General features: G+C 55.1%; 1 protein-coding gene across 11 annotated transcripts in view; it reads right to left on the minus strand.

Moving 5' to 3' along the window:
- SRCIN1 (SRC kinase signaling inhibitor 1) overlaps nt 1-27,352 on the minus strand; it is a 73,981-nt gene that overhangs the window by 37,253 nt on the left and 9,376 nt on the right. For 3 of the 11 annotated variants that reach the window (XM_085561787.1, XM_085561792.1, XM_085561793.1), the window contains exons 2-3: nt 23,080-23,363; nt 8,864-8,887 (exon numbers count right to left, since the gene is read on the minus strand). In XM_085561787.1, the coding sequence (XP_085417913.1) occupies nt 8,864-8,887; nt 23,080-23,363 (308 nt within the window). Of the gene's footprint in view, nt 1-8,863; nt 8,888-16,250; nt 16,407-20,035; nt 21,648-23,079; nt 23,364-27,352 lie in introns of those variants that run through there. The other 8 variants (XM_085561783.1, XM_085561784.1, XM_085561785.1 and 5 more) reach the window with 6 other exon arrangements.

The raw sequence follows: 27,352 nt of genomic DNA on the forward strand, positions 1-27,352 counted from the left end.
AGACACGGAGGACATCGAGTGTGGAACTCCTGGGAGAGCCCCAAAAATTCCTCCCTGTGACTGAAGGTGGGGATGGGCCCCTTCTGGGGGGCTCCAGCCCAAATCCAGGGGCTCCATCCCAATTCCGAGCATCCTCCACCCCAATTCCAGGGGCTCCATCCCAATTCCAGGGGCTCCATCCCAATTCCAAGCATCCTCCACCCCAATTCCAAGAGTGCTCCACCCCAAATCCAGGATGCTCCACCCCAGTTCCAAGGATGCTCCACAAATATCCACAAATATCCACAAATATCTGACAAATATTCACAAATATCTGCAAATATAAAAAAAATCCACAAATATCCACAAATATCTGCAAATATCCAACAAATATCCAACAAATATCTCCAAATATCTGCAAATATCCAAAAATATCCACAAATATCCACAAATATCCACAAATATTTGCAAATATCCAAAAATATCCAAAAATATCCACAAATATCCCCAAATATCTGACAAATATCCACAAATATCCACAAATATCCACAAATATCTGACAAATATCTGACAAATATCCACAAATATCTGAAAATATAAAAAAAATCCACAAATATCAGCAAATATCCACAAATATCCACAAATATCTGCAAATATCTGACAAATATCCACAAATATCTGCAAATATCCACAAATATCCACAAATATCCACAAATATCTGCAAATATCTGACAAATATCCACAAATATCTGCAAATATCTACAAATATCCAACATATATCCAACAAGTATCCCAAATATCTGCAAATATCTGCAAATACCCACAAATATTTGCAAATATCCAAAAATATCCACAAATATCCACAAATATCCAAAAATATCCACAGATATCCAACAAATATCTCCAGATACCCCCAAATATCCACAAATATCTACAAATATCTGCAAATATCTGCAAATATCTGACAAATATCCACAAATTTTTCCAGATATCTGCAAATAACCACAAATGTCCCCAAATATCCAACAAATATCCCCAAATACCCACAAATAACCACAAATATCCCCTAATATCTCCAGATATCCCCAATATTCACAAATATCTGCAAATATCCAAAAATATCCGTCAAATACCTGCAAATATCCCCAAATATCTACAAATATACCCAAATATCCACAAATAACCACAAATATCCCCGAATATTCACAAATAACCCCAGACATCCACAAATATTTGCAGATATCCCCAAATATCTACAACAATCCACAAATATCCCCAGATATCCACCAATATTCCCAAATATCCAACTAATATCCACAAATGCCTCCAGACACCAGCAAATAATCACAAATATCTACAAATATCCACAAACATCTCCAGATACCCGCAAATAATCAGAAATATCCACAAATATCCCCAAATTTGTGGCCACCCCCAGAATTGCTGATCAATAAAAACCCCAAAAATCCAAGCCTGGATTTTCCAGGCACTTGTTGAAGGTTGGCAAATCCAGCAGAGGGAACCAACACCTCCCTGGGTGTGCAAAAGGGACAACAAAAACTATTTAAAGACGAGGGGAAAAAAGGGGAAAAAAATAAAGCAATCAATATGAAAGGATAACAGCCATCATCGCCATTTAAACGAGACATTAATTGGGAGATTTAATTAATCCTGAACTGTTTAATTGCTGGGGAATTGCTGGGTTGTTGTTGTTGGAGCACAAAGAGCCCTGGCAGAGCCTCCCGGGCATGGAGTAAAACATTTCCCGCTGCCATCCCTCGGCACGCAGCTCTGAGCCCGCGTGGGGGTGGTTTTGGGGTGAGGAAAGGGGATTTTGGGGCTCCCCACCCTCAAGGTTGTGGGTTTTGGGGACCTTGATATGGGTTTGGGGTGATGCCAGCTCGGGGTGGATCCATAGGGGAGGGCAGGGATGTGGGGCCCAGGGTTGTTCCCATTCTCTGGGATCTTATCCTGCCCTAAATCCATCCCTAAATCCAACCCTAAATCCAACCCTAAATCCATCCCTGCCCTATCCCAACACCCCGTCCCTGTCCCTTTCCCATTCCCTGCCCTAAATCCATCCCTAAATCCATCCCTAAATCCATCCCTTCCCTCCCCACCCCAAATCCTCCCGGTCCCTGGTGTCCCTGGTGTCCCCAACACCCCGGGGGTGACAGTGACACTTTTCCTGTCCCAACACCCCCTGTCCTGTCCCATTCCTGTTCTCTGGGATCTCATCCTGTCCTAAATCCATCCCTAAATCCATCCCTTCCCTCCCCACCCCAAATCCCCCAGATTCCAGTGCCCCGGTGTCCCCAACACCCCGGGGGTGACCCTGCCCTGTCCCAACACCCCTGTCCCTGTCCCTTTCCCATTCCCTGCCCTAAATCCATCCCTAAATCCATCCCTAAATCCATCCCTTCCCTCCCCACCCCAAATCCTCCCGGTCCCTGGTGTCCCCGGTGTCCCCAACACCCCGGGGGTGACAGTGACACTTTTCCTGTCCCAGCCGAGCCCATCCCCCTGCCGCAGCTGCCCCCGGGCCACCGGCGCTTCCCCGCTGCGGATAATTTATGGAACCAGCCAAAGAGCAAAACAAAAAACCCCAAACAAAGGCAGGCGAGATGGGATTAATGGCATTTTAGCCCGGAAGGGACCGTTCTGCCCCGGTGCCCTGCGCCATGCGCTGTCCCCAGCCCCCAAAAATGTCACCGCTGTCCCCAACCCCCAAAAATGTCACCGCTGTCCCCAGCCCCCAAGAATGTCACCGCTGTCCCCAACCCCCAAAAGTGTCACCGCTGCCCCCAGCCCCCAAAAATGTCACCGCTGTCCCCAGCCCCCAAGAATGTCACCGCTGTCCCCAACCCTCAAAAGTGTCACCGCTGCCCCCAGCCCCCAAAAGTGTCACCGTTGTCCCCAACCCCCAAAAATGTCGCTGCTGCCCCCAACCCCCAAAAATGTCGCTGCTGTCCCCAACCCCCAAAAGTGTCACCGTTGTCCCCAACCCCCAAAAATGTCGCTGCTGTCCCCAACCCCCAAAAGTGTCACCGTTGTCCCCAACCCCCAAAAATGTCGCTGCTGCCCCCAACCCTCAAAAGTGTCACTGGCAGCGGGGCAGAGCCACCCCAGCCCCCCTTCCCTGAACTCCGGGCACCCCTGTGGGCACGGGACCATTCCAGATGGGCACAGAGCCCCAAAGATGGGCACAGAGCCCCAAAGATGGGTACAGAACCCCTCCAGATGGGCAAAGAGCCCCCCAGATGGGCACAGAGCCCCCCCAGATGGGCACAGAGCCCCCCAAGATGGGCACAGAGCCCCTCCAGATGGGCACAGAGACCGCCAAGATGGGCACGGAGCCCCAAAGATGGGCACAGAGCCCCAAAGATGGGCAAAGAGCCCCCAAAGATGGGCACAGAGCCCCCCAAGATGGGAACAGAGCCCCAAAGATGGGTACAGAACCCCAAAGATGGGCACAGAGCCCCAAAGATGGGCACAGAGCCCCCCAAGATGGGAACAGAGCCCCAAAGATGGGTACAGAACCCCTCCAGATGGGCACAGAGCCCCAAAGATGGGTACAGAACCCCTCCAGATGGGCACAGAGCCCCAAAGATGGGTACAGAGCCCCAAAGATGGGCAAAGAGCCCTCAAGATGGGCACAGAGCCCCAAAGATGGGCACTGAACCCCCCAAGATGGGCACGGAGCCCCCAAGATGGGTGCAGAACCCCCAAAATGGGCACAGAACCCCAAAGATGGGCAAAGAGCCCCCCAGGATGGGCACAGAGCCCCCAAGATGGGCACAAAACAGTCCCAGATGGGCACAGAATCCCCAAGATGGGCACAGAACCCCAAAAATGGGCACAGAGCCCCAAAGATGGGCACAGAGCCCCCCAAGATGGGCACGGAGCCCCAAAGATGGGCAAAGAGCCTCCCCAGATGGGCACAAAGCCCCCCAATTCTAGCAGGGTCCCCCTAGACCAGCCTTAAAACTGCCGAGACCAGCCCCAAACCCCCAAGACCAGCCCCAAACCCCAAGACCAGCCCCAAAATCACCAAGACCAGCCCCAAAATCACCAAGACCAGCCCCAAAAGACCCTGGGCAAACCCCCAGACCTGAGACAAGCCTCAAAACCACCGACACCAGCCCCAAAATCACCGAGACCTGCCCCAAAACTGCCGAGACCACCCCGAAAACTGCCAAAACCAGACCCAAAAGATCCTAGACAAGCTCCCAACCCGAGACAAGCCTCAAAACCCAAGACCAGCCCCAAAATCACCGAGACCTGCCCCAAAACTGCCAAGACCACCCCCAAAAGACCCTAGGCAAATCCCTAAACCCGAGATCAGCCTCAAAACCGCCGAGACCAGCCCCAAAATCACCAAGACCTGCCCTAAAACCACCAAGACAAGCCCCAAACCCCCTGAGAGCCGCCCCAAAACCCCCAAAACCAGCCCCAAATCAGACCTGGGATGGACAAGTCCTCGCTGTCCCCGAGCTCGGCCTCCCGTCCCCTCCGGTCACCGGGAGGAACCTCCCGGGCCGGGCTGGGCAGCTCCAGGGTGGGGGTCACGCCCTCCAGGAGCCCCCAGACCCCCCAGAATCGCTCCCCATGGGCACCCAGGGTGCTCCGGAGCGCGGCCAGGCATGGCCCTGGCGGGGCCTGGCAGGTCCTGGGTGGTCTTGGAGGGTCCTGGCAGGTCCTGGAAGGTCCTGTCAGGTCCTGGAGGGTCTTGGCAGGACCTGGTGGGTACTGGAGGGTCCTGGCAGGACCTGGTGTGTCCTGGCAGGTCCTGGAAGGTCCTGTCAGGTCCTGGAGGGTCTTGGCAGGACCTGGTGGGTCCTGGCAGGTCCTGGAAGGTCCTGTCAGGTCCTGGAGGGTCTTGGCAGGACCTGGTGGGTCCTGGCAGGTCCCGTCAGGTCCTGGCAGGTCCTGGAGGGTCCTGGCAGGACCTGGTGGGTCCTGGCAGGTCCTGGCAGGTCCTGGTGTGTCCTGGCAGGTCCTGGTGTGTCCTGGCAGGACCTGGTGTGTCCTGGCAGGTCCTGGCAGGACCTGGTGTGTCCTGGCAGGTCCTGGCAGGACCCGGCAGGTCCTGTCAGGTCCTGGATGCTCCTGGCAGGACCTGGCAGCACCTTGCCCTCTGCTGCCCGTCTGCAGCTCCTGGGCAGGATGGGGATAAAGGCGAGGGAGGGATGCGAGGTCTGAAATCCCTGGCAAACAGCTGGCACGGCTGGCACGGCCGGCCGCGGGCGCCGTTATTTACCGAGGCTCCGGCCCCTGGTTGGACACGGATCGGGATTAATCCCGGCTGATCCCCCTCTCACCGTTAATCCCGGTGTCCCGCCCGGATCCCATCTGGTGCTGAGCCCTGCGGTGGGATGGGATCTGTGGGGTGGGATTCGTGGGGTGGGATCCATGGGAAGGAATCCATGGGGTGGGATCCACGGGATGAGATGGGATGGGATGCATGGGATCCATAGGATTGGATCCATGGGATGGGATCCATTGGGTGGGATGGGATCCATGGGGTGGGGTGGGATGCATGGGAAGGAATCCATGGGGTGGGATCCATGGGATGAGATGGGATGGGATGCATGGGATCCATCGGGTGGGATGGGATCTATGGGGTGGGATTGATGGGATGGGATCCGTGGGGTGGGATGGGATCCGTGGGGTGGGATGGGATCTGTGGGGTGGGATGGGATGGGATCCATGGGAAAGAATCCATGGGGTGGGGTGGGATCCATGGGGTGGGATGGGATCCATGGGAAGGAATCCAGGGCATGGGATGGGATCTATGAGGTGGGATGGGATCCATAGGGTGGAATCCATGGGGTGGGATCCATGGGGTGGGATCTGTGGGGTGGAATCCATGAGGTGAGATCCATGATGGGATCCATGGGTTGGGATCAATGCGATGGGATCCATGGGAAGGAATCCATGGGGCGGGATCCATGGGGTGGGATGAGATCCATGGGCTGGGATCAATGGGCTGAGATCCATGGAAGGAATCCAGGGGATGGGATGGGATGGGATCCATGGGGTGAGATGGGATCCATGGGGTGGGGTGGGATGGGATGCATGGGATCCATAGGATCAGATCCATGGGATGGGATCCATGGGGTGGGATGGGATCCATGGTGTAGGATCCATGTTAAACCAGCATTCCCGACTGGAATAGAACATTTCTGACCAAAATCCAGAATTCCCAACTGGAATGGAACATCACTGGACCAAAAATCAAAATTCCCAACTGGAATAGAACATCCCTGACCAGAATCCAGAATTCCCAGCAGGAATAGAACATTCCTGAGCAGAAACCAGCATTCCTGATGAGAAACTATAATTCCCAATTTGAATAGAGCATTCCTGAGCTGAATCCAGCATTCCCAACTGGAATAGAACATTCCCAATCAATAACCAGCACCCCTGACGAGAATTCCCAACTGGAATAGAACATTCCTGAGCAGAACCCATAATTCCCAATGGAAATGGAACATCCCTGACCAGAATCCAGAATTCCCAATGGGAATAGAACATTCCTGACCAACAACCAGAATTCCCGACTGGAATGGAACATCCTTGACCAATACCCAGAATTCCCAATGGGAATAGACCACCCCTGACCAGAATCCATCATCCCTGACCAAAAACCAGCATTCCCAACTGGAATAGAAAATTCCTGAGCAGAATCCAGAATTCCCAGCTGGAATAGAACATCCCTGAGGAGAATCCAGAATTCCCAATGGGAATACACCATCCCTGACCAGAATCCAGCATCCCTGACCATAAACCAGCATTCCCAACTGGAATAGAAAATTCCTGAGCAGAATCCAGCTGGAATAGAACATCCCTGAGGAAAACCCGGAATTCCCAATGGGAATACACCATCCCTGACCAGAATCCAGAATTCCCAACTGGAATAGAACATCCCTGACCAATAACCAGAATTTCCACCTGGAATGGAATATCCCTGACCAGAATCCAGCATCCCTGACCAAAAATTAGCATTCCCAACTGGAATAGAAGATTCCTGACCAGAATCCAGAATTTCCAACTGGAATAGAACATCCCTGACCAGAATCCAGAATTCCCAAGTGGAATTCAGCCTCCCAAATCTGGGGCATCCTCCCCCAGGTTCCAGTGGAATCCCAGTGCCCGACATTCCCGGCTGGAACCCAACCCCTCTGCTCCACCTTTTCCCTCAGCGATGGATTCCAGCGGGAAGGAATTCCAACAGCCAGGAGATGCCCAGCTGGGAAGAAAAGGAGGGAAAATCGAGGGAATTTGGGGTAAAAGTGGAAGAAATGAGAGGTTTGGGGTGATCTGAGCAAAATCCAAAAGGTTTTGGGAGGGAAAACCAGAGGGAATTTGGGTAGAAATAGAAGAAACGAGAAGGCTGGGATGGTCTGAGCACCATCCAAAGGGTTTTGGGGAGAAAAAGAGAGAATCAGAGGGAATTTGGGTAGAAATGGAAGAAATGAGAAGCCTGGGTTGTTCTGAGCACCACTCAGAAGGGATTTGGGAAGAAAAGGAGGGAAAATCAGAGGAAATTTGGGGTAGAAACGGATGAAATGAGAAGCCCGGGGTGTTCCAAGCACCACCCAAAGGGTTTTTCCCAGAGTTTTCCCCATCCAAGGGGTCGGGGCCTCTCCAGCCCCCTCCCCTCTCCCCCCGCCCCAAATTAAAATCGTTCCCGGCCGGCAGCAATAACTCATCCCGCCTCTAACGCCGAGCACTTTGTCAGGATTATCCCGATTAAACCGGGATTAATCCCGATTAAACCGGGATTAATCCCGACCTCAACGTTAACAGGATTAGTTCAAATCGGATCAGGGATTTTAAAACCCCAGACTCAAGGAAGGGGCCGGCCCCTCCCGGTGTGAGCGGGAATCCCGATCCCAGAAATTCCGGGATGGGCGTTCCCAAATCTCGATCTCGATCCCAGAAATTCTGGGATGGGCATTCCCAAACCTCGATCTCAGAAACTCTGTGATGGGGCATTCCCAAACCCCGATCCTGATCCGAGAAATTCCGGGATGGGCATTCCCAAAGCCCGATCCAAGAAATTCCGGGATGGGCATTTCCAAATCCCAATCCCAGAAACTCCTGGGAGGGACATTCCCCAAACCCTGATCTCAGAAATTCCAGGATGGGCATTCCCAAATCCCAATCTTGATCCCAGAAATTCTGGGATGGGGCATTCCCAAACTCTGATCCCAATCCCAGAAACTCTGGGACGGGGCATTTCCTATCCTTTTCTATCCTCTTCCATCCTTTTTCCATCATTTTCCCATGATTTTCCCATCCTTTTCCAAACTTTTCCCATCCTTTTCCATACTTTTCCATCATTTCCCCCTCCTTTTTCCATCATTTTCCCATGATTTTCCCATTCTTTTCCATCCTTTTCCTTTTTCCATCCTCTCCCATCCTTCCCCTTTTCCCATCATTTTCCCATGATTTTCCCATCCTTTTCCAAACTTTTCCCATCCTTTCCTTTTTCCATCCTTTCCCATCCTTTTCCCCATCATTTTTCCATATTTTTCCTTTTTCCATCCTTTCCCATATTTTTCCCATTCTTTTCCAATCCTTTCCCATCCTTTTCCCATAGCTTCCCATTCTTTTCCCATCATTTCCCATACTTTTCCATCCTTTTTCCATATTTTTCCTTCCTTTTCCCACCCTTTTCCTTTTCCCATCCTTTTCCACCCAAAAATCCCCTCTCACCACCTCCAGCTTCAGCTGAGCCGAGACCAAACAACTTCAGCTCGGGAATTCTCATCCCAAAAAATAAAATTTTAAAAATCCCACCCTTTTCCCACCCCCTTTCCAGAGCCACATCCACATGCACTTCCAAGAGAAAGCCGGAAAAATCCAAAATACTGACCTTAAAGCTCCAGTAGTTGGGTTGCTAACGACAACAAAAAAAGAGAAAAAACGGAAAAATAAAATAAAATAAAACAGAAGAAAACACAGACACAAAAAAAAACAAAAAATAAAAATACCATTAAGATTCTTGGTTTGATTTTTGGCGGTTTTTTTCCCCTTTTCCCTTTGTTTTTTTCTCACTTTTAGAAGCTCCAAGCTCGGATTTAAACCCCGCCCCTCCCAAAGTGCCGCTGGAATTTTGGGGAGCGAGGGAAGGGGCGAGGATGGAAAGAAATTGGGGTGAAAAAGGACGGAAAAGGGGGCGGCACTGGGAGTCACAATAATGTTAATTTTTTCCCAGGGGATTTTCCAAGAATTCCCGCCCCGCTGCCACCGCCATCACGGCCACCGGCTCCCAAAATTCCCAATCCCGGGGTGACACCGGAACCTTCTCCCGAGGCCGAGGCTGTGGAAAGTTCTGGAAGAGCTCGGCTGGGAAGGGAGATGGGAATTCTTTGAGTTCCAGTGGGATCCCAAAATTCCAGCCCCAGCCAAGCCCCAGCAGGAGGGAAAGCGGATCCGGGGATGAGGAGTGGGATTGAGGGACAAAGAGTGGGATTTAGGGATGAGGAGTGGGATTTAGGGATGAGGAGTGGGATTTAGGGACAAAGAGTGGGATTGAGGGATGAGGAGTGGGATTGAGGGACAAAGAGTGGGATTTAGGGATGAGGAGTGGGATTTAGGGACAAAGAGTGGGATTTAGGGATGAGGAGTGGGATTTAGGGACAAAGAGTGGGATTTAGGGATGAGGAGTGGGATCAAAGGATGAGGAGTAGGATTTAGGGACAAGGAACAAGGAATGGGATACAAGGGTGGATCCAGGGATGAGGAATGGGATTTAGGGATGAGGAGTGGGATTGAGGGACGAAGAGTGGGATTTAGGGATGAGGAGCGGGATTTAGGGACAAGGAGCAGGATTTAGGGATGAAAAGTGGGATTTAGGGACAAGGAGCAGAATTTAGGGATGAAAAGTGGGATTTAGGGACAAGGAGCAGGATTTAGGGATGAAAAGTGGGATTTAGGGACAAGGAGCAGGATTTAGGGATGAGGAGTGGGATTTAGGGACAAGGAACAAGGAATGGGATCCAGGGCTGGGATCCAGGGACAAGGAGTAGATCCAAGGGTGGAATCAGGGATGAGAAGTGGGATTTGGGGACAAAGAATGGGATTTAGGGACAAGGAGTGGGATTTAGGGATGAGGAGTGGGATTTAGGGATGAGGAGTCGATCCAAGGGTGGAACCTTAAAATATTTTTAATACTTCAAAATATTTAAAATATTTCTTAAAACCATTAAATATTTTAAAATATTTCTTAAATCTTTAAATATTTTTAATACTTTAAAATACTTTAAATATTTTTAAACCTTTTAACAGTTTTAATGCCTTAAAATATTTAAATATTTTTAAAATCCTTTAAATATTTTTAATATTTTCAAATATTTAAAATATGTTTTTAACTTTTAAATATTTGTAACACTTTCAAATACTTCAAATATTTTTTAAAACCTTTACATATTTTTAATATTTTAAAATATTTAAAATAATTTTTAAAAAACCTTTAAATATTTTTTAACGCTTTAAATATTTGCCCATTTGTGGCCAGCGCCAGGCGGGTCTTGGCCACCAGCCCCTGGCACTTGGTGAGCTCCATCTGTCCCTGCTGCCACCTCCAATGTCCCCAAATTCAGGGTGGGTTGGGCACGGCCAGGTCCCTCAGGGTTTAATTTTTATATTTTTGCCAATTTTGTGCCGATTTAGGGTGTGGGGTTTGCATATTATGGGATGGCGAGCTCTGTGCACAGAGCAAAGACGAAACAATTCCTGCTCCAGCTGGGGCCAAGGAGAAATGATCCAAATCTCTGCCCAGGAGCACCAACAGCGCGGGCTGGAGAGAGGAAAACCAGCAGGGTGGGACTGCACAGGCTAAAGCTGGGACTGGGCAATTAACTCCAATATGCAAATGAAGGAGAAATTAGCAAATGGACAGACCCTGTGACCTCGTCCATTTTTGTGACCATTTTGTGGCTATTTGGGTCCATTTTGTGATCATTTGGGTCCATTTTTGTCACCATTTGGGCCCATTTTGGGTTCATTTTGTGACCATTTGGGTTCATTTTGGGTCCATTTTGTGACCACTTTGGGTCCATTTTGTGATCATTTGGGTCCATTTTGTGATCATTTGGGCACATTTTGTGACCATTTTGGGTTCATTTTGGGTCCAGTTTGGGTCCAGTTTGGCTCCATTTTGTGATCCTTTGTGTCCATTTTTTGACCATTTTGTGACCCTTTGGGTCCAGTTTGGCTCCATTTTGTGACCATTTGGGTTCATCTTGGCTCCATTTTGTGACCATTTTGGCTCAATTTTGGCTCCATTTTGTGACCATTTGGTTCCATTTTGTGACCACTTTGTGACCATTTTGGGTCTATCTTCGGTTCATTTTGTGACCATTTGGGTCCATTTTGGTTCTATTTTGTGACCATTTTGTGATCATTTGGGTTCATTTTGGGTCAATTTTGTGACCAACTGGGTCCATTTTGAACCATTTTGGTTCATTTCAGGTGCAGTCCTGGCTGGGCTCTGGCGCTGCCCAAGGTGGATCCACTGAGGAGATCTTTTAATGAATCCCTGCTTGGTTCTGGAACTGCCTGGACAATCTCTCCATGGAGATAATTTTAATTAAAAAAAAAAAAAAAAAAAAAAAAAAAAAAAAAAGCAGGGATTTGTGAAAAGGATCTCCTCAATGAGAGATTGGCCAGGCAGAGTTAGAGAATAAATTTATTTAAAGAATCTCCTCCATGGAGAAAGTGGCCAGGAAGATTCAGAGAATAAATTTATTTAAAGATCTCCTCAGTGAGAGATTGGCCAGGCAGAGTTAGAGAATAAATTTATTGAAAGATCTCCTCCATGAGAGATTGGCCAGGCAGTTCCAGAACCAAGCAGGGATTCATTAAAAGATCTCCTCAGTGGATCCACCTTGGGCAGCGCCAGAGCCCAGCCAGGGCTGCACCCGAAATGAACCAAAATGGTTCAAAATGGACCCAAAATGGACCCAAAATGGTCCCAAAATGGACCCAAAATGGTCACAAAATGGACCTAAATGGACCCAAAATGGTCACAAAATGAAGCAAAATGGTCACAAAATGGTCACAAAATGAACCCAAAATGGACTCAAATGGACCTGAAATGGACCCAAAATGAACTCAAACTGGACCCAAATGATCACAAAATGGACCCAAAATGAACCAAAATGGTCACAAAAATGGACGAGGTCACGGGGTCTGTCACTTTGCTAATTTCTCCTTCATTTGCATATTGGAGTTAATTGCCCAGTCCCAGCTTTAGCCCGTGCAGTCCCACCCTGCTGGTTTTCCTCTCTCCAGCCCGCGCTGTTGGTGCTCCTGGGGCAGAGATTTGGATCATTTCTCCTTGGCCCCAGCTGGAGCAGGAATTGTTTCGTCTCTGCTCTGTGCACAGAGCTCACCATCCCCTGCTACGAAGCTCAGCCCCACACCCTAAATCATCACAATATAAGAAAAAACCACAAAAACTAAAACCCAAGCATCACCTGCCAGCCCTTTCCAGGCTGGATTTGCCCGAAGAGGAGAGGGCCGAGCTGGAATTAACATTTCCAGCTGGAATTAACATTTCGCTGCCTCTTCAAAAGCATCAAAGGGAGATAAAGGGCCGGGAGAGGATTGGAAGCGACAGCCTCCTTCCGAGCCATAGAGCAGGCGGCTCCTCGCAGCAGCAACTCTGCAAAAGGTGCGGGGAATTACAGAGGCCGGGATTTGTAATTACAATGAGAGTCATGTCCGTGCTGCTGCCAAAAGAGGGAAGAACCAGGAGCTCAGGGTCCCCGAAGAGCGGGGAGGAGGGGGAGATGCTGCCCTGAGCCCTCCGAGGGATGGGCACGCACACACGGGCAAAAAAAGCGGGGCTGGAGTGGTGGAATTGGGAATATTTGGGGAGTTAAGGAAAGAAATGAAATGGTTGTGGTTGTTTGTCCCAGGAGGAAATGGGAGGTAAATGAAATCCAAGTGAGTCGGGGTCACCAAAAATAAGAGAAATGTTAAATTCAAGTCAGTCGGGGTCACCAAAAGTAAAAGAAATGAAATCAAGTGAATCAGGGTCCTCAAAGGTAAATAAAATTAAATCCAAGTGAGTCAGGGTCCTCAATGATAAGAGAAATGAAATCCAAGTGAGTTGGGGTCCTCAGATGTAAATAAAATGAAATCCAAGTGAGTCGGGGTCCCCAAAAGTAAAAGAAATGAAATCCAAGAGAGTTGGGGTCCTCAAAGTTAAATAAAATGAAATCCAAGTGAGATGTGTTTCTCAAAAGTAAGAGAAATTAAATCCAAGAGAGTTGGGGTCCTCAAAGTTAAATAAAATGAAATCCAAGTGAGATGTGTTTCTCAAAAGTAAGAGAAATTAAATCCAAGAGAGTCAGGGTCTTCAAAGATAAGAAAAATGAAATCCAAGTGAGTCGGGGTCCTCAAAGGAAAATAAAATGAAGTCCAAGTGATTTGGTGTCCTCAAAGATAAATAAAATGAAATCCAGGTGAGCTCAGGGTCCCCGAAGAGCGGGGAGGAGGGGGGAGATGCTGCCCTGAGCCCTCCGAGGGATGGGCACGCACACACGGGCAAAAAAAGCGGGGTTGGAGTGGTGGAATTGGGAATATTTGGGGAGTTAAGGAAAGAAATGAAATGGTTGTGGTTGTTTGTCCCAGGAGGAAATGGGAGGTAAATGAAATCCAAGTGAGTCGGGGTCACCAAAAATAAGAGAAATGTTAAATTCAAGTCAGTCGGGGTCACCAAAAGTAAAAGAAATGAAATCAAGTGAATCAGGGTCCTCAAAGGTAAATAAAATTAAATCCAAGTGAGTCAGGGTCCTCAATGATAAGAGAAATGAAATCCAAGTGAGTTTGGGTCCTCAAGTGTAAATAAAATAAAATCCAAGTGAGTCGGGGTCCCCAAAAGTAAAAGAAATGAAATCCAAGAGAGTTGGGGTCCTCAAAGTTAAATAAAATGAAATCCAAGTGAGATGTGTTTCTCAAAAGTAGGAGAAATTAAATCCAAGAGAGTCAGGGTCCTCAAAGTTAAATAAAATGAAATCCAAGTGAGATGTGTTTCTCAAAAGTAAGAGAAATTAAATCCAAGAGAGTCAGGGTCTTCAAAGATAAGAAAAATGAAATCCAAGTGAGTCGGGGTCCTCAAAGGAAAATAAAATGAAGTCCAAGTGATTTGGTGTCCTCAAAGATAAATAAAATGAAATCCAGGTGAGCTCAGGGTCCCCGAAGAGCGGGGAGGAGGGGGGAGATGCTGCCCTGAGCCCTCCGAGGGATGGGCACGCACACACGAGCAAAAAAAAGCGGGGTTGGAGTGGTGGAATTGGGAATATTTGGGGAGTTAAGGAAAGAAATGAAATGGTTGTGGTTGTTTGTCCCAGGAGGAAATGGGAGGTAAATGAAATCCAAGTGAGTCGGGGTCACCAAAAATAAGAGAAATGAAATCCAGGTGAGATCAGGGTCTTCAAAGGTAAAAGAAATGAAATCCAAGTGAGTCGAGGTCCCCCAAGGCAAAAGAAATTAAATCCAAGTGAGTCAGGGTCCCCAAAGGTAAGAGAAATTAAATCCGAGTGAGATCAGGGTCTTCAAATGTAAGAGAAATGAAATCCAAGAGAGATCAGGGTCCTCAAAGATAAGAAAAATGAAATCCAAGTGAGTCGGGGTCCTCAAAGGTAAAAGGAATTAAATCCAAGTGAGTCAGGGTCCTCAAAGATAAGAAAAATGAAATCCAAGTGAGTTGCGGCCCTCAAAGGAAAATAAAATGGAATCCAAGTGATTTGGGGTCCTCAAAGGTAAATAAAATGAAATCCAGGTGAGCTCAGGGTCCCCGAAGAGCGGGGAGGAGGGGGAGATGCTGCCCTGAGCCCTCCAAGGGATGGGCACGCACACACGGGCAAAAAAAGCAGGGCTGGAGTGAAGTAATTGGGAATATTTTGGGAGTTAAGTTTGGGAAGAAAAAAAAATGTTTTGGGAGTTAAGTTTGAAAAAAAAAAAAAAGAAAAAGAAAAAAAAAAGAAAATAATGAAATGGTTGTGGCTGTCCCAGGAGCCGACGGGAGGTAAATGAAATGAAATCCAAGTGAGTCAGCGCCGTGACCAAGGGGACTTCCCCTGAATGGCAATTAAATCCCAAATTTGTGGCTGATTAACGAGGCACCAGCGTGTCCCCCTCGGAAGGGCCGCAGCAGCAGCCGCCGCCCCGGCCCGCTGCGCTCCGAGGGAGGAAGGACAGAGGCAACTTCATTAATTAACTCATTTCTAGGAGTTCCAGCTCCCGATCGAGTCCCCCACCCTCGGGCAGCGCGTCTTGACAAGCAAAAATCTCCTTGAAAAATAACAGCGAAGTGAATTTAATCTGGTTCTGCTTATTAAAGTTTTTTTGGTGGTTTTTTTTTTTTTTTGCTTTGTTTGGGTTTTGTGATTTTTTTTTTTTTTCCTTAAATGCTTTTCAGCGCCAGTGAAATGAATTAAAGTGGAAATAACCTGACAAGACAGGGAGAAAAATGCAAAGAGCGACCAGACAGAGCGAGGGCTGCAGATTTTGTCACCTGAGGTCTCGAGGTTGCTGCAGGCACCTCTCAAAGGCCACCAGGGGAGGGGACATTGGGGACAGGATGGGATGCAGGAGGGTTTGGGCTCATTCTTGTCACACCCGGGCTCCTCGGGAGGCTCCCAAAAAAACCTCCGTGAGGTTTTGCCGCTCCTCTTTCAGGTGCCCCTCCACCCACAGAGCGCTCCGGTGGCCATCGAGGTGACATCGGAGATGCCACCACCGCCTGTCGCCGCGACGGAACGTCAGGATTTCCCCCACAAACCCCCCAGCACAGCCACGCAGCTCCAAATTTCCCCTCCAGCTCCCCCCTCACCTCCTCCTCCCCAAACCCATCCCAGCCCTGACCTCCCCTCCGCCCTTGGGGACAGCGCGGGTGACACCAGAGCCCCGACCCCGCTGGCCTTGGGTGGCTTTTCCCCCTGGCTCCAGCTTCCTCCTCCTCCTCCTCCTCCTCTCCCGCTGCGAGGAAGCGAATCCGCAGCGCCTGCCCGGAGCAATGCATCAGGACGTGCTCTGCCGAGGAGCAGCCATGCTGGGGCTCCCAAAATTTCCAAAAATTCCCCTCGGGCAGCAGCCGCGGCCAAGGTCAGCCCCTCTCTCCCCCCACGCCGCAGGTGCCCTGGGGGTCCGCGTTTCGCTCCGGGCACCCCGAGGGGTTCGGATCTATCGCTGCCCGATGAGGGAGCGCCCCAAAAAAAACCCCGCAGCGGGGATCAAAGTGTTCCCACCTTGAGGGGCCACCGCGGAGGTTTGGGGGTTATTTGGGGCAGGGCAGGGCAGGGGGAAGCTGGCAGGAGTCGGGCAGATCAGATGGCACGGTGGCCATGGCGACGGCACGGCGGAGGTGGACCGAGCACAATGGGCACGGGCAAGGTGAAGGGAGGCAGCGCTCCGCTCCCCGGCAGCTCCGGGGTGAACCCCCCGAGCCATCCCGCACCCCCCGAGTCATCCCGCACCCCCCTATTCATCCTGACCCCCCCTGATCTATCCTGACACCCCTGATCCATTCCTGCACCCCCGATCCATCCTGACACCCCCGATCCACCCTGACCCCCCCCAATCCATCCCTGCACCCCCAATCCATCCCTGCACCCCCAATCCATCCTGACCCCCGATCCATCCCTGCACCCCCTGATCCATCCCTCACCCCCTGATCCATCCTGACCCCCGATCCATCTTGCACCCCCCGATCCATCCCTCACCCCATGATCCATCCCTCACCCCACGATCCATTCTGACCCCCCAATCCATCCTTGCACCCCCTGATCCATCCCTCAGCCCGTGATCCATCCTGACCCCCGAGCCATCCCGCACCCCCTGATCCATCCTGACCCCTGATCCATCCCGCACCCCGCTATCCATCCCACACCCCCTGATCCATCCCTGCACCCCTCGATCCATCCTGACACCCCTAATCCATCATGACACCCATGATCCATCCCGCACCCCCCTGATCCATCCTGACACCCCCGAGCCATCCTGACACCCCCGAGCCATCCTGACACCCCTGATCCATCCTGACCCCCCCGATCCATCCTGACACCCCTGATCCATCCCGCACCCTCCGATCCATCCTGACCCCCCCAATCCATCCCTGCACCCCCAATCCATCCCTGCACCCCTTGATCCATCCTGACACCCATGATCCATCCCGCACCACGCGATCCATCCTGACCCCCCGATCCATCCTGACCCCCGATCCATCCCTTCACCCCTTGACCCATCCTGACCCCCCCAATCCATCCCTGCACCCCTCGATCCATCCCGCACACACTGATCCATCCCGCGCCCCCCGATCCATCCTGACCCCCTGATCCATCCTGATCCCCGTGATCCATCCTGACCCCCGATCCATCCCTGCACCCCCCGATCCTTCCTGCACCCCCCGATCCATCCTGCACCCCCTGATCCTTCCTGCACCCCCCGATCCATCCTGCACCCCCTGATCCATCCTGCACCCCCTGATTCATCCTGACCCCCCGATCCATTCCTGCACCCCTTGATCCATCCTGACACCCCTGATCCATCCCACACCCCTTGATCCATCCTGACCCCCGATCCATCTTGCACCCCCTGATCCATCCCTGCACCCCTCGATCCATCTCGCACCCCTCAATCCATCCTGACCCCCAATCCATCCCTGCACCCCCCAATCCATCCCTGGCCCCCCGATCCATCCCTGTACCCCTTGACCCATCCTGATCCCCGATCCATCCCGCACCCCTTGATCCATCCCGCACCCACTGATCCATCCCTGCACCCCCAAAAAGCAGCGAGGATGGAGAAATCTGTGAGAAACGCAGGGTCCACCGCAGGGTCCCCGGGGGGACTGGGCTGAGCACCCCCGTTGGAGGAAGAGCTGGGGGTGAGGAAGACTCCGAAATGGAGCCCGGCCTGCCCTTCCTCGGTCCCCTCGGAGCGGCTGCAGGGACTGGGGGGTCCTCTCCCCAAAAAGCCACAGCAGGGAGCGGGTGGCCACCAGCCCCGAGGTCACCGGGAGGAGGAAATTTGGGTTGGGAGAGAGGGAAAGTTCAGGGCAGGGAGGGAGAGAGGGATGGAATCCATGGAGGGATGGATGGATGGATGGATGGATGGATGGATGGATGGATGGATGGAATCCATGAATGGATGGATGGAATCCATGAATGGATGGATGGATGGATGGATGGATGGATGGATGGATGGATCCATGAATGGATGGAATCCATGAATGGATGGATGGATGGACGGAGGGAGGGATGGATGGAGTCCATGGATGGACGATGGATGGATGGATGGATGGATGGATGGATGGATGGATGGACGGATGGATGGATGGATGGATGGAATCCATGATGGAGGGAATTCATGGATGCATGATGGATGGAGTGATGGAATCCATGGATGGATGGATGGACGGACACACAGAGGAATGGATGGAATTAATGGATGGATGGGTGGATGGATGGATGGAATCCATGGATAGATGGATGCATGGATGATGGATGGATCCATGGATGGATGGATGGACAGACGGACAGAGGGAGGGATGGATGGAATTCATGGATGGATGGATGGGTGATGGATGGATGGATGGATGGATGGAATTCATAGATGGATGGATGGAAGGACAGACAGACGGACTGATGGATGGACAGACGGATGGATGGATGATGGATGGAAGGACAGACAGACGGACTGATGGATGGATGATGGATGGATGGACAGACGGATGGATGGATGGATGGAAGGACAGACAGACAGACAGATGGATGCAGGGAGGCATGGACACACTCACCCTGCCCGTATGTGCCAGAATGCTCACAGCCCTTCCAGGGGCAGCGCCGCGAGCCCGGCCGTGCCAAGGGGAGCATCCCACCTCCAATTCCTGGTGGGCACCACCTGGGCATCTCCCTGCCCGACTCCCACGAACTCATTCCACCCCCTCGGGGCTGTCCCTAGCCTGTTTTTTACCCACTCCCTGAGGACTTCAAGACCCTCTTCCACAAAAATCCCCAAACAAGGAGAAGTGGGGGGTGCCCCGCGGAGTTCCGCCTGACTCCAGAGCCCCCATTCCCAGCCAGCTGTGGGAATGGGGAACGGAGAATTCCCAGAACGAGCCGGGAATCGCTGGCGAGGCTGGGGGAGGGAAATGAGGGAATCGATAGGGCCGGCTGCAGTCCCAGGGACGCGCACACAGCGCTCGTGTTACTCCCGGCAGCCGCGCTCCACCATTTCAGCGCTTCCCAGCGCCTCCCGTCACTCTCCACCTCTGGAGACCAAGATGACACCGCGGCGACAGCCCCGAGGGACCCCTCGTCGCCTCTGCCACCACCCCCGCGTCGCTGTCCCCACGGTGCCCCATCCTCTACCCCCAAACCCGCCCGTGCCGGGCACCCCGGCGGTGCCACGGCCGTGTGCCGCCTCTCGGAGGGGTTTGGAGGTGAGGCCAAACCTTTCCTGCCACCGCAGGGCTCCTTTCGGAGGGGACAGAAGCTGCGTGCCAGGGCCACCATCTGTCCCTCTCCTCTGCCCGAGGCGGGCACAGCGAATCGGTGTCCCCTGCAGGGACACGGGTGACAGCGCGGCCCGGGGACAGCGGGGCGATGGCACGGGTGGCACGGGTGGCACGGGCCAGGGTTTTTCACGCTCCCGCCGGGGGGACAAGGTGAACCCCCCCGGCTGCTGCACCCAAGGGCAGCCACCAAGTGCCACCCCCTCCCCGCCGCGACACCGGGGACGGACGGGGACCCCCGGGGAGGCTGAGGGGAGATGGGGGGGCTAAAGGAAAGGGGACGCTGGAGGGGCTGCGTGTCCGGTAAGGACACCGAGAACCGGGAGGTCAGGGTGGGAATTTTGGGCAGGGGGATAGCGGGGTGGGTAGGAGCGACAGCAGGGCAGCTGGGGCAGGGGGGGATCGGCGGGGGAAATGCAGCAGCGGGTGGCGGACACCGGCCCCGTTACCACCGGGAGGGATGCGCCCCGCGCCATCCCGCGCCATTCCCGCGCCACGCCGCGCGTTCCCGCCCGGTACCTGCGGCAGGTGAGCGCTGCGGCTCGGGATCTGCAGCGCCGCTCGGCTCGGCTCGGCCCGGCCCGGCTCGGCCCGGCTCGGCCCGGCTCGGCTCGGCTCGGCTCGGCTCGGCTCGGCTCGGCCCCGCCCCGCCCCGCCCCGCCCGCGGCGCCGTCGCCATGGCAACCGCGGCTCGGCCACGCCCACCCGCGCGGCCGGCAGGGGGCGCTGAGAGCGGGGGCGGGGCCTGCGGGGGGCGGGAATAACGGGGAAATAGCGGGATAAGGAGCGGGAAATACCGGGATAAGGAGCGGGAAATAGCGGGAGAGGGACCGGGAAATAGCGGGATAAGGAGCGGGAAATAGCGGGAGAGGGACCGGGAAATAGCGGGATAAGGAGCGGGAAATACCGGGATAAGGAGCGGGAAATAGTGGGATAAGGAGAGGGAAATAGCGGGATAAGGAGCGGGAAATAGCGGGAGAGGGACCGGGAAATAGTGGGATAGGGACCGGGAAATAGCAGGATAAAGACCGGGAAATTGCGGGAGAGGGACCGGGAAATAGAGGGATAAGGACCGGGAAATAGCGGGAGAGGGACTGGGAAATAGCAGGAGAGGGACTGGGATATAGCGGGATAAGGACCGGGAAATAGCGGGATAAGGAGCGGGAAATAGAGGGATAGAGACTGGGAAATAGCGGGATAGGGACCGGGAAATAGCGGGATAAGGACTGGGAAATAGCGGGATAGGGACCGGGAAATAGCGGGATAAGGAGAGGGAAATAGCGGGATAAGGACCAGGAAATAGCGGGAGAGGGACTGGGAAATAGCGGGAGAGGGACTGGGATATAGCGGGATAAGGAGCGGGAAATAGCGGGATAAGGAGCGGGAAATAGAGGGATAGAGACTGGGAAATAGCGGGATAGGGACCGGGAAATAGCGGGATAAGGAGAGGGAAATAGCGGGATAAGGACTGGGAAATAGCAGGAGAGGGACTGGGAAATAGCGGGATAAGGACCGGGAAATAGCGGGATAAGGAGCAGGAAATAGCGGGATAAGGACTGGGAAATAGCGGGATAAGGACTGGGAAATAGCGGGAGAGGGACTGGGAAATAGCGGGATAAGGACCGGGAAATAGCGGGATAAGGAGCAGGAAATAGCGGGATAAGGACTGGGAAATAGCGGGATAAGGACTGGGAAATAGCGGGATAAGGACCGGGAAATAGCGGGATAAGGAGCAGGAAATAGCGGGATAAGGACCGGGAAATAGCGGGATAAGGACTGGGAAATAGCGGGGTTTGGGGTCACCAGTGCACCCCAAAACAGGATGGCAACCCCCCCAAAGGTCGCCAGATGCCACCTGCCCCGACGACTGACAGAGGAACACACGCCAAAGGACATCATGGTGGGCATGTCACCAACCTTAAGTATTTGGGGTCACCAGTGCACCCCAAAACAAATAGGAACCTCCCAAACATTTCATCCTTGAGGCTCTGCTTGTCTCAAGTGCCACCAGAGGTGTCACCTGCCCCAAGTAGCAGCAGGTCCCTGGGGACACAGCCAAAGGAGATTGTGATAGGCATGTCACCAACCTCAAGGGTTTGGGGTCACCAGCGCACCCCAAAACAGGATGGGAACCCCCCAGAAAGTTCATCCCTGAGGCTCTGGTGGTCTCAAGTGTCACCAGAGGTGTCACCTGCTCCAAGGACAAACAGGGGACACACAGCCAGAGGACATCGTGGTGGACATGTCACCGACCCCAAGTGGTTTGGGGTCACCAGCACACCCCAAAACAAGAGAGGGACCCCCCCAAAGGTCTCCAGATGTCACCTGCTCCAAGGACAAGCAGGGGACACACAGCCAGAGGACATTGTGGTGGACACATCACCAACCTTAAGTATTTGGGGTCACCAGCGCACCCCAAAACAAATAGGAACCTCCAAAAAGCTCATCCCTGAGGCTCTGCTGGTCTCAAGAAGTGTCACCAGAGGTGTCACCTGCCCCAAGGACCAGCAGGTCCCTGGGGACACAGCCAAAGGACATTCTGCTGGACATGGCACCGACCACCCTGGTTGGGGTTTGCTGCCCACCCCACACCTGCCAGGACCTGGACTGGGGTCACCCCTCTGTGGGGCCAGCTGTCCCTCAAGGCTGTCCCACCCCTGCCACCTCTGCAGGGACAAATGTCCCAGTCCTGTCCCGGCCAGCGGGACTGAATCCATCGGTGGGACAGGGAAACCCACCTGGGGGCTTGGCAGGGCGGGGGGCTCCCCCGTGGGGCTGGAGGGGGCTCCCCCACACCTGGGGATGGTCTCCTGACACCTGGGGGGCTCTGCTCCTCACAGCTGCGGGATTCTCCTCACATCTGGAGATTCTCCTCACACCTGGGGGGCTCTGCTCCTCACACCTGGAGTTTCTCCTCACATCTGGAGATTCTCCTCACACCTGGGGGGCTCTGCTCCTCACACCTGGAGTTTCTCCTCACATCTGGAGATTCTCCTCACATCTGGGGGGTTCTGCTCCTCACACCTGGAGATTCTCCTCACACCTAGAGATTCTCCTCACATCTGGAGGATTCTGCTCCTCACACCTGGAGATTTCTGCTCCTCACACCTGGAGATTTCTGCTCCTCACATCTGGGGGGTTCTGCTCCTCACACTTGGATTTTCTCCTCACATCTGGAGATTCTCCTCGCATCTGGGGGGTTCTGCTCCTCACACCTGGAGATTTCTGCTCCTCACTCGTGGTGGATTCTGCTCCTCACACCTGGGCGATTCTCCTCCTCACACCTGGGAGATTCTCCTCCTCACACCTGGGCGATTCTGCTCATCACACCTGGGCGATTCTGCGCCTCACACCTGGAGATTCTCCTCCTCACACCTGGGCGATTCTGCCCCTCACCCCTGCAATATTCCCTCCCTCACCCCCGGAGGACGCTCCCCCATCACTGCCGCACCCGCCCCCCGTTTTCACGCACCCCCACCACCCCCTCGCTCCTCTCCCCCTCCAGCCAACCCCACCCGCGCAGAACCGCTCCCCACGCCCCGCAATGCCGGGAATTCCCTCACCTGGTCCCGCAGGCGCTCCTGCTGCCCGCGCAGCGCCAGGGCGTGCTGCGGGTACTTGCTCTTCAGGTGGTCCATGAAGGCGTCCCTCTTGCGCTCCATCTCCGTCTTCTGGAGGCCGGTGAGCGCCTCCAGGCTCTGGGCGGCGATCACGGTGTGCCGGCGCTCCGAGGTGTGCACCAGCCCCACGTTGGAGAAGCGCCGGGTGCCGTTGCCCAGGGTGCGGTACTCCCGCGGGTACTCGGCATCGTCCGCGGAGATCATGTGCGAGCTCGTCCTGTCGGGATCTGCGCGGGCAGCGGGAGAGCAGCGGGGTCAGGGGAGGGTCCCCGGGCCGTGGGGCAAAGTGGGGACCATCCCCGGCCGTGGGGCAAAGAGGGGGGACAGTTCCCTGCCGTGGGGCAGAGGTGGGGACCCGTCCTGTCAGAATTTGTGTGGGCACCACGAGAGAACAGCGGGGTCAGGGGAGGGTCCCCGGGCCGTGGGGCAAAGTGGGGACCATCCCCGGCCGTGGGGAAAGTGGGGGGACAGTTCCCTGCCATGGGGCAAAGCGGGGGGACAGTTCCCTGCCGTGGGGCAGAGATGGGGACTGGTCCTGTCGGGATCTGCGTGGGCACCACGAGAGAACAATGGGGTCAGGGGAAGGTGCCCCGGCCGTGGGGCAGAGGTGGGGGACAGTCCCCTGATGTGGGGCAGAGGTGGGGGACAGTCCCCAGATGTGGGGCAGAGGTGGGGAACGGTCCCTGGCCATGGGGCAGAGGTGGGGGACTGTCCGCAGATGTGGGGCAGAGGTGGAGGACAGTCCCCTGGTGTGGGGCAGAGGTGGGGGACAGTCCCCTGATGTGGGGCAGAGGTGGGGGACAGTCCCCAGATGTGGGGCAGAGGTGGGGGACGGTCCCTGGCCATGGTGCAGAGGTGGGGGACAGTCCCCTGGTGTGGGGCAGAGGTTTAGGGTTGGGATTTGGGGCCGGGGAGGGGAATTTCGGCACGGAGCGATGGCAGAGCCTTGCTGCGAGTGGGATCCCCCCTCAGTGGGGCGCACAGCGGGATCCCCCCTCGGTGGGGTGTGGGAAGGGGGTGGGTGCCCCGTCCGTCCCCCCGCGGTGGCAGCGCTGTCCCCGCTCCGGGACACGCGGCAGGACACGAGGGGACAGCGGGGCTGGGATCCCCCCAAAACCGCGATGATCGGAGCGAAACGGGAATGAAAGAGCGGCTGGGTGACCGAAAACTGCACGGACGGGACACGGGACAGGGACACGGACACGGGACAGGGACACGGACACGGGACACGGACACGGACACGGGACAGGCACACGGACACGGGACACGGACACGGGACACGGACACGGGACAGGGACACGGACACGGGACAGGGACACGGGACAGGGACAGGCACACGGACACGGGACAGGCACATGGACACGGGACAGGCACACGGACACGGGACAGGCACACGGACACGGGACAGGGACACGGACACGGGACAGGGACACGGACACGGGACACGGACACGGACACGGACACGGGACACGGACACGGGACAGGGACAGAGCGAAAAGAAAAATGAAATCAGGCAGGGTCGGGGGAGGGAGGTGTGTGCGGGCGCTGTGATGGGGGACAGGCCCCCCATGTCCCCCCAGAGATCCCAGTGCCCCAAAGACCCCAGTGCCCATCCCGCAGCCATTGCTCAGCCCGGCCCGCGGGCACCAAACCCGGGATCCCCGGGATGCTCGGCCCCGTGCCAGCCCTTCCCGGTGCCCGAGGGCACCAAACTCGGGATTCCCGGGATGCTCTGCCCCGTGCCAGCCCTTCCCGGTGCCCGAGGGCACCAAACTCGGGATTCCCGGGATGCTCGGCCCCGTGCCAGCCCTTCCCGGTGCCCGAGGGTACCAAACCCGGGATCTCCGGGATGCTCTGCCCCGTGCCAGCACTACCCCATGCCCGGGGGCACCAAACCCGGGATCTCCGGGATGCTCTGCCCTATTCCAGCCGTATTCCGGTGTCCGCGGGCACCAAATCCAGGATCTCCGGGATGTTCTCCCTTATCCCAGCCCTTGTGGCTCCCGGGGGCACCAAATCTGCTCCATGCCAGTTCCTCCAGTCCCTCCCGGTGCCCACGGGCACCGAATCTGGGATCCCCGGGATGCTCTGCCCCGTGCCAGCCCTTCCCGGTGCCCGGGGGCACCAAACTCGGGATCCCCGGGATGCTCTGCCCTATTCCAGCCCCGTTCCGGTGCCCGGGGGCACCAAACCCGGGATCTCCGGGATGCTCTGCCCCATCCCTGCACTACCCCATGCCCGGGGGCACCGAATCTGGGATCCCCGGGATGCTCTGCCCTCTTCCAACCCTTCCCGGTGCCCGCGGGCACCGAATCTGGGATCCCCGGGATGCTCTGCCCCGTGCCAGCACTACCCCATGCCCGGGGGCACCAAACCCGGGATCTCCGGGATACTTTGCCCTATTCCAGCCGCGTTCCAGTGCCCGCGGGCACCAAACCCGGGATCCCCGGGATGCTCTGCCCCGTGCCAGCCCTTCCCGGTGCCCGGGGGCACCAAACCCGGGATCCCCGGGATGCTCTGCCCCGTGCCAGCCCTTCCCGGGGCTCAGCCCAGCCCGGGCAGGCAGGGGAGGGCACAGGGGGACTGGCAGCGGGTCCCGAGGTGACAGGGACCCGTCCTTTCGCTCAGCACCCGCCGGGATCTGCCTGCCAGGGCCGATGGATGCCCGGAATCCGCGCACGCTGCCCGTGCCTGGCACCGCCTCGGTGCCCAGAGGGGCTCCAGGACCCCGAGAAAGCCACTTTGGAGGGTCTCACATCATCTGGGAGCTGCTGTCCCCAGGCCTCGGAGCGGTGCCAGCCAGGGAGGTCAGGGTGGCACCAGGGGGGTCAAGGAGGCACCGAGGTGGTCATGCTGGCACTGGGAAGGTCGTGGTGGTACCAGGAAGGTCACGGCGGCACTGGGGGGTCAAGGAGGCACCAGGGAGGTCACGGTGGCACCAGAGTGGTTACGGTGACACTGGAAAGGTCACGGTGGCACCGAGGAGGTCATGGTGGCACCAGAGTGGTTACGGTGACACTGGAAAGGTCACGGTGGCACTGAGGAGGTCTTGGTGGCACCAGGGAGGTCATGCTGGCACTGGAAAGGTCAAGGTGGCACCGAGGAGGTCACAGCACCACCGGGGAGATCTTGGCGGCACCAGGGAGGGCACGGTGGCACTGGGGAGGTCACGGTGGCACCAGGGATTTCTCAGTGGCATCAGGGAGGTCACTGTGGCACTGAGGAGGTCACAGTGGCACCAGGGAGGTCAAGGTGGCACTGAGGAGGTTTCAGTGGCACCAAGAAGGTCATGGTGGCACCAAGGAGATCACAGTGGCACCGGGGTGGTCATGGTGGCACCGAGGAGATCACAGTGGCACTGGAGCGATCATGGTGGCACCAAGAAGGTCATGGTGGCACCAAGGAGATCACAGTGGCACCGGGGTGGTCACGGTGGCACCAAGGAGATCACAGTGGCACCAGGATTGTCATGGTGGCACCGAGGAGATCACAGTGGCACCGGGGTGGTCACGGTGGCACCAGGGAGGTCACGGTGACACCGAGATCACAGTGGCACCACGGTGGTCACTGTGGCACCAGGGAGGTCACAGTGACACCAAGGAGATCACAGGGGCACGGTGGTCAAAGTGGCACCAAGAAGGTTGTGGTGACACCGAGGAGATCACAAGAGCACCGGGGTGGTCATGGTGACACCAGGGAGGTCGTGGTGCCACCAGGGAAGTCCCTGTGGTACCGCGGTGGTCATGGCGGCACCAGGGATGTCATGGTGGCACCAAGAAGGTCGTGGTGGCACCGAGGAGATCACAGGAGCACCGGTGTGGTCATGGTGGCACCAGTGATGTCATGGTGGCACCAAGAAGGTCGTGGTGACACCCAGGAGATCACAGGGGCACTGGGGTGGTCATGGTGACACCAGGGAGGTCACGGTGGCAACGGGGTGGTCACGGTGGCACCGGGGATGTCATGGTGGCACCAAGAAGGTCGTGGTGGCTCCAAGGAGATCACAGGGGCACTGGGGTGGTCATGGTGACACCAGAGAGGTCATGGTGGCATCGACGAGGTCACGGCAGCACCTCCACCACACCAAACACCCCAAAACTCCCCCGGGGGGAGCGGCCACCCCCAGAGATGCCACCCGCAGCGGGCAGGGATGGTCCCGCAAGGAAACAGCCAGGAAAAGGGACCTGGAAACCCTCCGAGGCCGAAGGAAAGGCTG

This window comes from Lonchura striata, chromosome 27 (assembly GCF_050655825.1).
Source record: "Lonchura striata isolate lonStrDom1 chromosome 27, ASM5065582v1, whole genome shotgun sequence".
NCBI lineage: Eukaryota > Metazoa > Chordata > Aves > Passeriformes > Estrildidae > Lonchura > Lonchura striata.